We start from the raw sequence: 17,274 nt of genomic DNA on the forward strand, positions 1-17,274 counted from the left end.
GCTCCGTGCAGCAGAAACGCGATACGCGCCGAAAGTCGAGTACGCGTGGCGCGAAATTCAAACGCGCGCACTATCGCGTGCTAACGAAACGGAATGAATTCGAACATCAACTTTTTTTACACAAAATCCATAAACAATACTACATACACTAAGTTAATTTGAGAAGTAATAAAATAGCTGACTAATGTCGTTAGATCAATTTTTAGAAATATATTTTCGGTGTGTTTAACTTTTTGGTAAATTGTAATTTAAAAAAATGTGTGATGTATGTGGATTGGGAATGAAAATAGTCGGAAATAAAAGAGTATAAGGGGCAAGAAACCGGTCGTCGAACAAGATTCAAATCGTTCAGGTAAGACGGACAATGGGCATCGAGCGAGCCACTCGTTTAATTAAGCATTGTAAAAATAAGAATAAAAATCGCGAAACGTATGCCGATTCACGGCATCCTGAATGGTTCAAGTTTTATTTTCTTTTTCAATGCCCAATAAAAACTTGATCGAACTTGACGACACAAATAAATGACTTGACAACACAAATAAAACGTAAATAAGTACAAATAATATTAAAAACTAAAAATATAGAAAGCAAAGCAGTAACTCTATGCACAAAATTATAAAAAAAAGGGAGAATGCTTATTCTTGAAAAATCTCAACAAGTCTGTCTACGTGGAAATTGGCCCGTGTCTATTTCTTGATGTTGAAAACTAACTGTAACCATCGATTACCAAATACTTCCATTATCCATGCTATGTGCTTAAAGTAGATAAAGACATCACTTGTAATTATATTTTAATTTAAGCATTAGTTCTTTTTTCTATTATATATTTTCTTTTAAATTATGAATCTGGTAATGAAATTTTCACGTGCTACATTAGATTTTGAAAACGAAATTAGAAGCACATAATGTATTTGATTAGAAATGTAAATACATATTAAAATAAGATGTTATAAAGTTACTCAGCAGCTCAGTTCAGAACGGCGGTTCGTCTACGCAATAATAGATGGCGATACTAGTCACAAAGTAAAAATGGTCCTCAATCTTAATACTTTTACAGATTAATCAAAACAAAATTTAAAAAATATACTAATCCATTATTTAAAAATCAAGTACGTATCATAGCATTAGATGAATTTAAACCAATCCGAGCGAATAAATAAAATTATTGTTGAAATCGAGAACAGCATTTAAATTTCAAATACAATGAGCACCAATGCGCAATTGCTAAGAGCGATTTTTTCGATTAACCTAAGGACAGACTACTGCTATTAGTACTACTAACACTAGTAACTTGGGTAAATAATAAACACGACAGAAATTAATTTCTATGTACGTACTACAAATCTTTATCAATATTATAAAACAGTAATGTACTTACTTACCTTTTGATGTTGTCTCTTTTTAGGTTTCATTTTGCGATCGTCAATGATATTTACTTACCATGTAATAAAATTAAATATATTTCATTATAATTTTTATTAGATTACTGATATTTAGCACTGTCAGTATTATTTCTGACTACCCTGCATTTGGGTCAAACTAGCACTGTAGATGGCGCCACTTACATCTGTGACATCCCATAGCTACTATCGTATCAATAGACATGAGAGAAGAGCCCTTTCCAAGATTTTGAGTTTTCAGCCGTTTTGACGGAAGTGGGGTAAGCTGGCTTTGATATGTCTGAGTGTTAATTTCTTCAGAAAGGAACCATACATAGTATCTTACTGTCGCCAGTGGCGCGACTTGTATAGACTCGACAAGTGACCACTTTCGATTGGTATGGGTCGTATTTAAGCACATTATTCGAAGGGCTATTCAGGTTTCATCTGATAGGCGAGCTCATGGTACTCGGCCCGAGATAATGTTGGTAAAATCTGCACCAGTAGGAGCAGTGCTTTGCTGAAGCTGACAACCGGGTCGGAATCGCGACCCACTAAGAAGATCCGGTGAGCAACTCATTGGGTTGTTGTTTGTGAGTTAAATTGCATGTTGAATTCTCCGACGAGTTCGACGAGAACGATGACGGCTGCATGAAATGCCTAAAAACACCGAGAGTTGATCGGGAGGATCCGGAATGCCGTGAGTTGAAACACCTTGGATTGTAATTTTTTTTTTCCTTGTCTCCAGGTCCATTTTATAATTCACTTCAAAGGGTTGATAATATATCAGAATATTAAATGAAGGTACAGGTATTTAAAATCCGCTTCAAGTACCTCCGTAGTAGTGGATAATAATTAAATTTTCGTACTTAATTCTCCAAATAAATTCTCATCTTCATTAGGTATACTTTACACGAGATAAACTCAGTTTATTAAGAGATGCGAACTTCGAAGTCATGTTCCACGGGGCATACGTACATTGTATATTAATCGCCATCTACAATAAAAGGTGGTCGGGCGTGTTGTATGTCTGTCACCGTCTTACCTATTCCTACCGAAAAACAATCAAGCGATTATCCCCTCGTATCTCCAAATGAGCGGCATACGATATGGCCTAAGCATTAGGCAGGCTGTAAACACATTTGCCTGTTTATATAAATTATGAACAAAAAATCTAATTATTGATGTCTAACACTAATTAGCAATGTACCATTCTGTCGGTAAATCTATAATGACTATCTATCATCTATCATCTATGATCTATCATCTATAATGAAGATGAAATTTATTAATAATATTCCAATATGATTCCAACGTCATAATTTCGAATTCATAGATTTTTACAGTACTGATTGAGCAATCGAAATAACCAGCGGTTGTAAGTCTGGGGATAAAGGAAGCAGTGGATGAGCTCGTGTCCCAAATATCCGTTCTCAAAGTATTCCCTCATCACCGACATACACGTACGGCCCGGCCTCGCCAGCGTAGCGTACAACGAAGCGAAAAAATTAAGCTATCTTGCTTTTTATTTATTAACAAAATCATCCGAGATTAGATTATTTTCGTCAAAAAAGAAAATTCTCATTTCGAGCACGCCTCATCTCTTAGTCTTTAGATTGAGGGTGCTGTTATGGCCCAATCTAAGTTGGCTCGTTGTCGCGTCAGTGGAACCAGCTCGGAGAATTCCTACCATCACGGTACAAACACAGGCAGTTGTTAGGGTCATCTCAGGGGGAAAGTTTTAATGAATTGGCGGTGGTGTAACGTTGTTTTTGTTTTTTTTTTCGGGAGAATTTCAGCAAGTTCTGTATTTTACAAGTTTTCTTGTCGATGGCTTTTTAGGTGACTTGATTTTAATATTGAATGATATTTTGCGGTGCCTTTGAAAAGGTTCTGCTTTATCGTCTATGAGTTGATCGTTTACACTAATTTGATAACTGAGAAATTGTAGGTCGATGCTATGAAAATATCTACTCTCAAATTTATGTGACAAATTTGTTTACAAATCCACAAAGTCTAGAAGTCGTCTAAGTCGTCGTGGCGTAAAGGATTAGATGTCCGGTGCATTCGTATGTAGCGATGCACCGGTGTTCGAATCCCGCAGGCGGGTACCAATTTTTCTAATGAAATACGTACTCAACAAATATTCACGATTGACTTCCACGGTGAAGGAATAACATCGTGTAATAAAAACCAAACCCGCAAAAATATAATTTGCGTAATCACTGGTGGTAGGACCTCTTGGGAGTCCGCACGGGTAGGTACCACCACCCCGCCTATTTCCGCCGTGAAGCAGTAATGCGTTTCGGTTCGAAGGGTGGGGTAGCCGTTGTAACTATACTGAGACCTTAGAACTTATATCTCGAGGTGGATGGCGCATTTACGTTGTAGATGTCTATGGGCTCCAGTAACCACTTAACACCAGGTGGGCTGAGAGCTCGTCCATCCATCGAAGCAATAAAAATAAAAAAAAGAGAAGCAGTAGGCAGCGGATTGGCTCTGCCCCTGGCATTGCTGAAGTCAATGGGCGACGGTAACCACTCACCATCAGGTGGGCCGTATGCTCGTCTGCCTACAAGGACAATAAAAAACAAAAAAAAGACATTCTAGAAACATGGAAAACTGAAGATTCAGAAATTAATTTCTGAATTTTCGTTTGTTAGTGGTGGAAATTTCAGCATTCTGCCTGTTAATGGCTGGAAGTAATCATACGTTCCCATTTATAGGATAGATCAGCTTTTGCACTAATGCATTCTAGGTTTCGGTCTTGTGTCTTAACGGCACTATTCACTTTGTGCTGGGGGCTCCGGTAGCCACTTAACTTCAGATGTGTCGTGAGTGAGCTGATCGCCCGTATATAGCTAATAAACCAAAAAATATATATACTTCGGGGTAATTTCTGATGAAAACGTACTATACTTGTATAATACACACCCAACCCAAATACACACACATTCACACACGCACACACACGTAAAATGACCTTCTTAAAATATAACACCTAATGATCTCTCAACACTAGTCCGCAGCATCTGTTCACGACTTAACCTAACCTAATCTATCTTAAGAAGGAGGGAGCCTGGAGATCAGTAATACAGGTCTTTGAACCTAGTACAGACTTCAGCTCTTTCAAAGGCTTACAAAATAAATTATAAGGTTAATTTATTTCCATTTGAATTTGTATGTACCTTGTACCTTTAAGAGAGAAATAAATAAATTATTATTATTATTAATTATTATACTTGTGTTATAGAAAAGTGGAGCAGCCGTTACACTAGTATTATTTTTAAATTGTAATTGTAAAAAATAATAATACTGAAGCTGGTATAACCCCTCGAGATTACTAAATACACCGGACGTGTAAGCGAGCCCGCGGGTCACAGCCTGGCGAATTTGCTAACACTAGCCCAAGCGAGAACAATGGAACCGCGCCCCACTGAGAAGACCCGATGAGAAACTCAATGGGCAGCCCGTTACACCATACAATCGAGGATTCAACCTCATGTCTCAAGGTAGTTGACGCTCACGTTGTAAGATTTTTACTGGTGGTAGGACCTCTTGTAAATCCGCGCGGGTAGGTACCACCCACCCTGCCTATTTCTGCCGTGAAGCTCAGTGGACATAATAATGCGTTTCGGTTGGAAGGGTGGGGCAGCCATCGTAAGGTGGGTGGCGCACTTACGTTGTAGATATCTATGGGCACCAGTAACCACTTAACACCAGGTGAGCTGTGAGCTCGTCCGCCAACCTAAGCAATAAAAAAAGGTAACCGCTTAAAACAAGGTGAACCGTGAACTCGTTCACCTATCTACGCAATTTCTTTTTTTTTATGTACGCAATAAAACACAATAAATAAGGAACAAAATATCCATGCCGCTTGATCAAGGTTGCTTGGTGAACGATAATCGTACATTTTTATCGAATTTACGCAAATTCGTTCAACTTGTCGTCGTGTCAATAACTTAATGAATTTATTTGCTTCGTCTGAGTACTCGATGCCGTCGTATGTCCCAAAGACATATTGGATTACCGGCGACCTTCGTGCCGCGGTACCATTCTAGGCTCAGATCTGTCTGGAAACTATAATTCAAGCCGTTTATTGAGACCGAGTATCGATGCTAAAGCGTAAGGAAGATAATGGTTGAAGTAAGTGAGGAACTCTCTGGGACAGTAACAGCTGATATCCTGCATATATCCGCGCACTATTCAGCATATTTCTGAACGGAAAAAAATGTTTTCCAGTTAAAAGGACAGCTGTTCTGTTAATGTCGCTGGTTACCTGGAACTCGTGTCTCTGGGCGGGTGATCGAGTTCACTTTAAAGCGTCTGTACGCGGTCGCTTAACACCAACAATGCCGCAAGCTTATCTGACAAACCGAGTTATTCAGAAAACTTATGATAGAGCGTGTTGCGAACCACACGCTCCTAAGATCCTACCTATGTAAGTACAGCAGCGGTAGGTCTGAACACCCTCAAAATAGCCGTGGTACGGGACACTAAATGAATATTACTGTGTGGCAATAGAATTTGCGTACTACGGGCAAGGTAATCGATATGTCAACCGCGTGTCTGAAGATGTGGCGTTGATCACGTTATTATGTCAATTTATACGGAACGCGAGCCCGCCCAACTGTCTATTGCAATTGTAATTATTTTACATTTACACACATGCTCTACTGGTGGTATGGTGAGTCCGCAAGGGTAGGTACCACCACCCTGTATATTTCTGTCGTGAAGCAGTTATGCGTTTCGGTGCCGTGAGCTCGTCCACCCATCCAAACAATAAATAAAAATTAAAATTACAATATTTGACTGAAATAACAAACTTATATATTTTTCCAATTTATTTTGCGCATTTAAAATGAGTGCCGTTGTGGTGTGTGAAAAAACTATCAGACGAAACTCTCTTGACTAAACCCACAACATCAGAACGCTATCAAACACGCGCACTGTGTCAGATTAAACAAATATTTTCATCTGATAAATCTGAAGAGACGTTTCGTTCCCTATCTCTATTCACATTGATTGATTCGTTGATTGACGGGCCCTATCATCGCGACGATGACGAGATACGAACGCGAAGATACAACAGAAGGTCGTCGTGCACCTGATAATTCTCGAAAACTCATGTGTCAGAAGTAAAGTGACCAATCTGCAAATACTACAGACAAACTAAAATTACTTTATCCGTTTCCTCCGTTTTCCTGTCAACAATTCGAATTGGATATCCCTTCTTATGTTTTGGCATGAGAAACCTTTCATTTTATATATTTAAAACAATTTAATACGAGTTATGAAACTGAGTGTGTAAAAAGAAATATCAGTTTTTGAAACAAACTGTTATTAAAATATAATGTATTTCCTTCCGCTATTGTGAAGCCCTTGGTATTTGTTTCTGACAGTCCAAGTACAGTCAACCGATGAGTACACATCTCCTTTTCAATGATTTCCAGTTTTTCCTCCTGTAGAAGACCTCTTACATTCCATGCTCCAATTCGGTGTGGATGTCGGGTCGGAAGCTTTCTCTTTTGTTCATCAGTAGCATTTGCAGCCGTCCAGGCCTGATGCCGTGCCCGTACGGTACTTTCGGCAGCCAATTTCACGCGTAATGACCCGGGTATCACCGAGCGTTAATTGTCAGACGGATCATCCGACCTCACATATCCATTCACTGTACTCATCATTTAAGGTCGGGACGTTTTATAGAGATAGTCTTAGTGGTTTCCCCTTGCTTTCTAAGCCAGGTTTTTTTGAAGCCTCTTAGTTCTTCTAGGCTCCTGTATCCTCTCCAAAGTGAGTTTTCCCAGTGTTAGGGTCGGATTATCAGAATCCGCCTCTCGAAACTCAGCGTTGTCAAGCTCGTGTTGCACCATCCAGAGGACACGTGCAGGGTATTGAAGGTATTTCCTGCGGACGCGAGCGACTCCTTCCTCCTTTTGTCAAATTGTCCTTGAGTAGTAAGCCGTTGCCGGTCCCTAGCCCGGATACTAAAAGAGGAGGTTTGGTAGAAGACAATGCCAACTGTAAAAATAACGCCGAGCTGTGGTTGGCCGTTAAATAAATAACCCCCGAGTCCACATGGCGAGCTCGCAGCGGCTTTCAGTGGCCATGACTAAATCCCTTCTAAAAGACTGACATGAAAGGACGTGCGAACCCACCATGATTATATCTCAAGAAAACCACCCTATGATGCAAGGAATGAATCAGGAGCAAACGCCGTAGAATGATCCAGGATAGGCTCTTGTTGCGAGTATGTGATCACGATTCTCAGTATTGAGGAAACCGAAGTGAGAAGAAGTAGTAAGCAGTAACAGTACAAAAATCTTCGCAGTTTACTTCTTTCACTTTTCACGATTTCGAATACTTCACAGTTGTTAGGCCACAGATAATATACTGTGCCCTACTTCATTTTTAATTTAGTCAATAACGCAGAGGAACATATATGGCAACGGAGGTTAATATTTTCCAATACTCCAGTGAGCCACTGGCCCAGGTCACGCCAACACTGAACTCAGAAATGCCAGTGAGGGTCGCGTAACATCTAATTAGGTGCTCTGCTTAAGCTCTTTAGCAGCTTAAAAGCGCGTTGTCGTCGGATTTGCCATGTTGCTCTCCTTTAAAGCTCCCCTGATTTCATCCTAAAACTGCGGCACTAATATTCTAATATATATACTTTTTAAGTTTATAGCTTAACGATTATTAGGCTGTACACAAAAAGTTCAAGCAAACCATTTAGGTCGTATAATATGTATAGAACAATTTCAACAATTTAACAAAAAGTGTAGTAATGTACAATTTATCTGAAGAAGTATTGGTGGTTTCTGGTATGAAAGGATTTACATGTTTCTGACGTCTTTTTTTTGTTGATAATAGCATCTTGTGAATGTCACTTCAAAACAGCAATAGTATATAGGTGCACTGGTGGTAGGACCTCTAGTAAGTCCGCGCGGGTAAGTACCACTGCCCTGCCTATTTCCGCCGTGACGCAGCAACGTATTTCGGTTTGAAGGGTGGGGCAGCCGTTGTAACTATACTTGAGACCTTAGAACTTATATCTCAAGGTGGGTGGCGCATTTACGTTGTAGATGTCTATTTGCTCCAGTAACCACTTAACACCAGGTGGACTGTGAGCTCGTCCACCCATCTAAGCAATAAAAAAAGTTGTCCATCACAGCTAAAGCCGAGGGTTATAATACATTTTAGAAAAATACTTTATTTGTATTGGTGTTTCACAGAACATTTAAACCGATTATCAGACGCTAATAAGGGCTATTTAGTTTTAATGGGCTCAGCATTGTGGCAGATTTAATCGATGGCTGACCAAGGCACGTCCGGCCGCGATGACAGATACGAACGGCAATGTTACCGTACACAGGAATCGTAGAATTTTTATTGGTATTTTTATTTGAATTAAACTTGAGAATGGTATTTTAATCGCAATTGCATTTATCATAAATAATGTTTCAAAGTCCAAAACAATGCATTTTTAATAATTGATTATAGTTTCATTGGTGTTCAGAAGTGGAAGTATTGCCTTCTTAATCACTGACAGCGTTGATGAAGTCGATATTTCTATGCGACTGATGAAAAAAAATTACTTGAGAAAATAAATACAGAGTAAATGTGTAAATTAGGAAACTGTACAAAATTCTTTTTAATTAATATATTTATAAAGATTGCGAATTGTAAAGATTATATGCTATATTCAGATATTAAATGTAAATATTATTTTATTGGTTTAGATGGGCACAAAGTTGGTCTAGCTCCACCCAATAACAAGAAACTTGTCTTTTTTTTTTATTGCTTAGATGGGCGGACGAGCTCACAGCCCACCTGGTGTTAAGTGGTTACTGGAGCCCATAGACATCTACAACGTAAATGCGCCACCCACCTTGAGATATAAGTTCTAAGGTCTCAATATAGTTACAACGGCTGCCCCACCCTTCAAGCCGAAATGCATTACTGCTTCTCGGCAGAAATAGGCAAGGTGGTGGTACCTACCCGCGCGGGCTCACAAGAGGTCCTACCACCAGTAATTACGCAAATTATAATTTTGCGGGTTTGATTTTTATTACACGATGTTATTCCTTCACCGTGGAAGTCAATCGTGAACATTTGTTGAGTACGTATTTCATTAGAAAAATTGGTACCCGCCTGCGGGATTCGAACACCGGTGCATCGCTTCAACACGAATGCACCGAACGTTTTATCTTTTAGGCCACGACGGCTTCGGTCTGAAAACACACTGTACTATTTAGAAGCATATTCAATTCCATTTGTTTTTTCTGCTATAATAGGTAATGTGATTCTCCAACTGTTTCTCCTGGAACAAGTGTTGGTCGCAAAAATAGCCTGTCTGTAGACAACACATCAGAAATGGTGTCAGGCTCAACATCTCTCTTACCTCTAAAACTCCGCATGCAATTCCTTGGCAAACAGGAAGATTGTGTTAAGCACAAGACATATTTTATTTGTGGATATTTTTTAAGTGAAACAAATATTGGGACCATGCTGCGCCCGATGAAAGATACCGTCGGAGCGAATTTAAAAATGTTGAAAATGGAGCGTCGACGCGTGCGCACTCGATGATAATACCGCTACCCAAGTAATGAGCAGCTGAGATGTATCGGGTATCATGCTCAGTTACAAGCTTAATCGCGATAATTACATTCAATTTCGTTCATTTATACATTAATTAATGTGTAGCGTGAGACACCTGGTGCCGCTGATTGCAAGAAAACAATTGTAATACCTTTTAAATTTTTTATAGGCGACCTGGCTACAAAAAAGCCCGACAATACAAACGTAGGATGCGGTGGGGATACAGCTGTACACGGCGACGTCAGTGCAAGCTACGATGCTGATAGTTGTTGTGTCCTATAGACCAACGATAAGACTCTTAATATACAGAAAAGTTTGCTAAAACCTACAGCAAACACAATAAGTTGTAAAATGCGTCACCATTTACAATTCTGTCTGTAAAGCGTACTTCATTTACGTAGAATACATGAACATTACATTTACATACAAATGTATCTAAAAGGACCTCAATGGACTGTGTAAAAAGGATATGCGGGAGAAGGGTGTGAATACAGAGATGACGTATGATAGGCTTGAATTGAAAAAGAGGACATGCAGCGCCTACCCTGTATTGTAGGATGGAGGCAAGAAGAAGAAGACAACATACCTATATATCTAATAATTAATAGAACAACTTGACGTCGCTCGGTGGAGTAGGAGCTGGGCGTCTTGGGCATGACGTGGGAGGAGATAGAATAAACTGCCCAAGACCGATGTAAATGGAAGGATTTGATTCGAGCCCTACACCCCAGCAGAGGGTAATAGGAAAGACAGAACAGAAATAATAGTTTATCTGAGAAAGTATAATTAGTCAGAAACTGTAGCGCTGGGTTATACGCCTACTAAATAACCCACTGAGTTTTTCACGGGATCTTGTCAGTGGGTCGCGATTCCAATCCGGGAGTAGATTGAGCGAAGCACTGCTCTTGCTAAGGCTAGTGTTCGGAATTCACTCAAGTTAAGCCCGTGAGCTCACCTAACGGTTCGCGCGAAGTTGGAATAGTTTCTTAGCCTACCAATGATTAGGTAGGGAAAAAAGCCTACTAAATAGCAATGGAAAAGGTAAAATCTCAATAACTCCCTACATAAACTAGTCGCAGCAAGCATTATTGGTCAGCATCACCATTTAAATCGCCCTGATTTACATTTTCAAGATCAAATCTTTATAGTACAAAAAAATCTATTACTAATACACCGAAGATTATACGAACAAACATACGCTTTATTTGAATGGCACTTAGGCTTACTTTTGTATAAATTTAAGGACAGACATGAAATCCTCGGGTAAGGTGCAGGTCCCATTGTGTCCACTCCGTTGTCTCAACATTAGCGTATGTGAACAAAACCAACAAAAAGTTTGCAAAAAATGTCTGCCGCTACGATATCTGCAGTCCGCTGTCTCCGAGCTTGGACAGCCTACACCGTGGAGTTGCCTTACTTCAATATATTTTATGGTTTGAAATAATCATGAAAACTATGATGGGACATGGGATCCGAATAAATATTATTAATACAAACTTTTAGAGTGTCTATCAGAAGGAAGTAATTTAGTAAGCTATTATTATGCAACCGCGTGAAGATGGATGTGTGAAGATGGATATAGAAAGTTAGCCGGCCGTCCCAATAAAATTTTTGGTACCCCGAAGACTACATAAAATACATCACTCAATTATGCCAATCATGTCTAAAACTAGTACCTAATCAATAATTTGTATTCTCTGCGTTTTTCGCGTCTCGTATACATTACTAGGTTTTGCCCGTGACTTCGTAAGAACCATTTGGGAAGTCTACCCTTTAGACTTCCCAAATGGTCCTGTAATTATCAGAATCTAGATCTGATGTTAGGATCCTGGAGAAATCAAGAAAAATCTACATTTTTCAACTCTATCTTGAAGTGATTTGGGTGTTTCTTGATAATCTTCTTATCCTGTTCCGCCCCGCACAGGCCGTCCAACGCCTTGTACATCAATATTACGCGCTTGATCATTATTTTGCTGCGATATTATTTTAAAACTGCGATATTCTCTAAATACTCATTGAAGTCAAATAATGTAAAGGGCAAATTTCTTTTAAATAAAATACTTGTAATGAAATAACATATTTATTTGGTAAAGAATTAATATCATCTTTATAAAACACGTTCATAAATAATGCTTATTTTAGCGTAAAAAAGGTCATAAGTGGGCCAACCTTAAAATATACAGACATATGCTGTCGCGGATTTTTTTTGTCATAAATTATTTTAGCGAAACTTTAATAGTTTCCGCAGTGCACGCAGCTGAAGCTGTCAAAAGGCAAAAACATCGCTCCTGTTGGTCTTAGCGTGATGTTATACAGCCTATATATAGCAATAACACTGATAGAATTTTTCAAATCGGACCTGTAGTTCCTGAGATCAGCGCGTTCAACCAAAAAAACAAACAAACTCTTCAGCTTTGTAATTATTAGTATAGATTGAACAGTATTTTATGAACCTCTCGATTTTTATTGTCATTATATAATTTCGCTTTTCCAATACCTTACAGTTATTGTGGTCACGGACGACTAAGGTGTTATCCGTCGCCAATTGAATATTGTGGTAATTGATTTTCTTAACACAATATTCATTAATTTAATTCAGGAAAGAATATGAAACAGGTGTAGGGTATATAATACGTCTGCACGATCATTTACCACTTTGATGATTTCTGACACCAAACGGCCTTTCTTAAGTTTGGTTAAAGCGTTCACAGTGCGGAGTCTATGAGTTCCAGTAATCACTTATCATGAGGTGGGCCGTGAGTTCATGGACTCATTTATAAGTTGTGTAAACTGCTACCTCTTAAATCCAGTGAACGATTGTTATCCAGAGGGGCTCCACAACTACTGCGGTTTCGGGCTACTGAATTGATCAATGAAAATGCAATCGACTCCACGCCCTTCCCATTGCTGAGTAGGGTCCAGTAGAGCACAGTGCGTCTGCAGCCGCGTAAATCTAAATCAGCTAGCTGTCTCAGCTTGTTTTGCTTTCATTACCGGACTCAGGTAGACCTCTACTCGCCTCGCGACACTTTCCACATTCCTTTCACGAGCGTACGAGGAAATCAATTGAATACGTTCTGTGAACGATTCGTATGGATAATTTCGAAAGCATTTTGTACGATATTGGGCAGGTACAACTTTTCAGTGAAAGGCTCAGCTTGCAGCCATGTCTGTTCTAATTGTATACGGTATCAGTAGTAAATGGAAATAGCGGAGCATATCGTGTATGTTATTTTTTTCCATGTGTAATACACGAATCTTCACCTACCTCATTGTCTAGAATGTACGGCTGCGAGCGATAAGACCGATGAGCTATCTACTATATAAAGCGAATTATCTTAGTGATTTTTATTCTAAAAAAAATTAACCGAATACGTCTGTGTGGGACACGAGTGTTTCAAATCAAATCAAATCAAAAAAGTTTTATTCAACATAAATGAAAGTACATACTTGTTGAACGTCAAAAGAACTACCGCCAATTCACAAGAACGAGCCTCCGTCCTGAGAAGAATTGGCAAGAAACTCAGCGGGCACGGCTTTTTTTTTTATATATTAGATTTTTTTTTTTAATATTAGATTTTGTTTAAAAAAAAGTTTGCAAAGCGTTGGTCATAACTGAAATTTGCTGATTCGGCTAGTCTCTCTTTCGCTTTCTGATATGAACATAAGAAGATGAACGGTTTTTTATTTTATTTTTTATTTCATAGATGAGTGGGCGAGCTCACAGCGTACCTGTTGTTAAGTGGTTACTGGAGCCCATAGTCATCTACAACGTAAATGCCGCCATCCATCTTGAGATATAAATTCTAAGGTCTCAGTATTATTACAACGGCTGCCCCACCCTTCAAACTGAAACGCATTACCGCTTCACGGCTGAAATAGGCAGGGTGGTGGTTGTACTTACCCGTGCGGACTCGCAAGTGGTCCTAGCACCAGTAATTACCTTCGCAAATTATAATTTTGCGAGTTTGATTTTTATTACGCGATGTTATTCCTTCTCCGTGGAAGTCAATCGTGGACATTTGTTAGGTACTTAATTCATTAGAAAATTCGTATACCTGCCTGCGGGATTCGAACACCGTTGCATCGTTCGAAACGAATGCACCGGACATCCTATCCTTTAGGCCACGACGATTTTAAAGAGGATTATGAGAGTATCGGGTTTTAAAGCAAAGTTGATACAGCGAATACTCTAGAACGTTTCGGAACTATGAGCAAAACCTAATCTGCTAATTAGCGGTTATCGGAAAACAAATTGGAAAATATTTACCGAAACTGCTTTTTACTGGTGGTAGGACCTCTTGTGAGTCCGCACGGGTATGTACCACCGCCCCGCCTATTTCTGCCGTGAAGCAGTAAAGCGTTTCGGTTTGAAGGGTGGGGCAACCGTTGTGACTATACTGAGACCCTAGAACTATATGTCAAGGTGTGTGGCGCATTTACGTTGTAGATGTCTATGGGCTCCAGTAACCACTAAACACCAGGTGGGCTGTGAGCTCGTCTACACATCTAAGCAATAAAAAAAAACCTGAATTATTGTTCACAAAATTAAAATCGTGTTTATTAAAAAATAAAATAAACAGCAACACTCGAAATGGCCGCTGGAAATTCCGCGACAGCTCCATATCGCGTCACTGTCAATCCGTTATATTTAGATCGCTCCGGCGTTTGACTGGCGCACGTCAGCTGACTTTGAAGCAGCCGTCATCGCTGACACGCGTATTGACAGTTGTCGATAACGTCAGCTCGAATGTTTTGAATTTCGAAATTAGAATTTTCGCGTTTTCTCTTTCTCGTATTGTAATTATCGAACGTTAATATTCAAATTTAATATTGTTCTTTCATGAGTCAGCTTAGAAAATATTTCGTCTACTAGGATAGTACGGTATTTTATGGCTTAAAGTTTTTCGCGACAAGATCCACTGATTCCTTTAAGTAGAAATGATAGCAAATGGCCTAGATGTATGTTGAGTACCTTCAAGAAAACATCGAAAGCCATTGCAAGATTAAGGCGTAATTAAGAGCAACCTTCTCTGAATCTATATACCTAGTTCAGTCATAAGGTCTGTTACAAATGAAAATGCATTTTTCTTAAATGAAGTAATGTAATATTATTAAAATAATTAACTAAAAAAAAGTCTTAGAGTCGCATCAAAAAATTTAAAAAAATTCTATTCGAAAGGCCACCTTTGGCTTTTATACAGGCCTTTAATCTGTTTGGTCACGAATCTATGGATTTGCGCACTCTTTCCAAGGCGAATTTCGCCACTGCTTGCTCCAAAGATTTTTTAAGAGACTCAACGTCGCCGTGTCGTTTAGAGCAGGCGATGTCTTCTGAAACTGACCATAATTTGAAGTCTTGAAGGGTTGAGGTCAGGGCTAGATGAGGACCAGTCTTCAGCTCTTATAAAGTCCGGAACGTTGGTTTTAAGCCAGGCTTGGATAGTTCGTGCCTTGTGACCAGATGCAGAGTCCTGCTGGAAAGTCCACAGTATATTTTTAAAAAGCGTATTGCTGAGAGGTTTCACAACATGATTCAAGAGTATATCTTGATACACTTTTCACTCCTTGGTAAGACACGCCCCACCAAACCATCACTGACGCAGGATGATGACCACGTTGTACCTTCCCGACCACTTGAGCAGCTTCTTTAGATCTGTGAGCGTACACTTTATCATTTTGCTTATTGTAGTGTTCTTCAATTGTGAAAAATTTTCATTGCTAAAGAGGATATTACTGTGCCTTTCACCTGCGTATCGCGTTTTGATCGATCCTCTCCCTTTAACTCTAAAGATTGATTTAGGGCAAGTCTTGTATATTGATATTGTCTTGTAATATCACACGTTATCACACAACATGGCATGACAGTGCTAGATCAAAAGTTTTACTACATTTAAATATTTTTGTATACGCTAAACATTACGTATATTATTAATAAATTGGTATAAGTCTAGAGCTCCGCACCTTGCGAAGTCCAAAGCCTTATTGCTTTACACAAATACAGCAGTTCTAAATACCCCATAATATTAAATATAAACAGCCTATCACATTATTAATATATCTAATAATGAATTTTTCTACATATTAAAACCATAACTCATTAAGATGTCCGTTACAAATTCTAAATATCATATTTCTCATTCATTTTATTAAAGGTGTTCGAACGCCATTTATAAATAGAAGCGGTTCTAATGTTGACAGGTGTGAAGTGTTGTCAGCTAGCAAAGATTATGCAATATTGCCAGGGTTCGAGCGATTCAAGATTATTAATTAATTTTCAATAATTAATAATAAATTTAATATTTTTAATAATATTTAAGACTAGCGACCCGCCCTCGCTTCGCTTCGGAAACATTAAAACACACATGAACCCAAAAAAATAAAATAAATAAAAAATTAAAAAAGTAGCCTATGTTCATCAGGGACAATGTCGGCTTCTAATGGAAAAATATTTTTTCAAATCGGTCCAGTAGTTTCGGAGCCTATTCATTATTACGTTAGGACGGATAACTTTAAAAATTGTTCGAAAGATTACAGTCTACAGACTAAAAACAGTCAAAAAAATACGGTCACAACCTTATGATTTAGAAATTGGCATTTTTAAATTACTAAGTTACGTGTTTTTATTCGAATAATGGGTGAACGAGTTCAGGACTCTGGTGTTGGTGGTTTTATTTGTCTCTATACTTGATTAGTGTCATTTCTTCAATACAAAGTCGAATGTTGAAAAAGACAAGGCGATATTAAGCCATGAGGACAGATGTACAAAACCCTCTGCGATACTCTGCGAATAATACAAAAGGTAAAGTAGTGAGGACCAGCAGAAGTTGGGTAGAAAAATGAGACAAACAGACTCCTATTACAAAAAAACAGAAACAAAGTGAACCACTATCAACAAATTTCGGTAAAGGACCACACCGGCAATGAAGTCGTTTTGTAAAATAGAGAGAACCAGAGACCATTAGGTACGGTTGAGGCAACTGGATTACTAGCGCATGTAAAACATCGTAAACTGGAAACATAATTATATTGAAGACCTGGGCCCAAACAGTTACAAAATGTAGACATGCCGCCTTGAGCCAGGGCTGAACTAGGAGATTGTTGGAGATCCATAATTATGATGATAAAACAAATGTGGCCAAACTGATAATATGATTTTCGAGGGGGGTTTATATTGAATGGAATAAATAAATAAATTTACTAATAACTAATAGTTTGTACTATACTGATAATCGTGGATAATTAATTTTTTTTATCAAGAATTAAGGAGGGAACCAGGTAAAAAAATGAAGCT

At 38.7% G+C, this 17,274-nt stretch overlaps 2 protein-coding genes across 2 annotated transcripts in view; one reads left to right on the forward strand and one right to left on the reverse strand.

Moving 5' to 3' along the window:
- LOC101746208 (zinc finger protein 433) overlaps nucleotides 1–1,469 on the reverse strand; it is a 48,094-nt gene extending 46,625 nt beyond the window's left edge. Inside the window, exon 1 of the mRNA XM_021350757.3 lies at nucleotides 1,383–1,469. Within this exon, the coding sequence (XP_021206432.2) occupies nucleotides 1,383–1,412 (30 nt within the window). The 5' untranslated portion in view covers nucleotides 1,413–1,469. The remainder of the gene's footprint in view (nucleotides 1–1,382) is intronic.
- Nucleotides 142–17,274, forward strand: part of LOC101737217 (protein tiptop) — a 350,367-nt gene continuing 333,234 nt past the window's right edge. The window contains exon 1 of the mRNA XM_038013390.2: nucleotides 142–352. The gene's annotated coding sequence lies outside the window, so the exon portion shown is untranslated. The remainder of the gene's footprint in view (nucleotides 353–17,274) is intronic.

The sequence above is a fragment of the Bombyx mori genome, chromosome 10, assembly GCF_030269925.1.
Source record: "Bombyx mori chromosome 10, ASM3026992v2".
Lineage (NCBI taxonomy): Eukaryota > Metazoa > Arthropoda > Insecta > Lepidoptera > Bombycidae > Bombyx > Bombyx mori.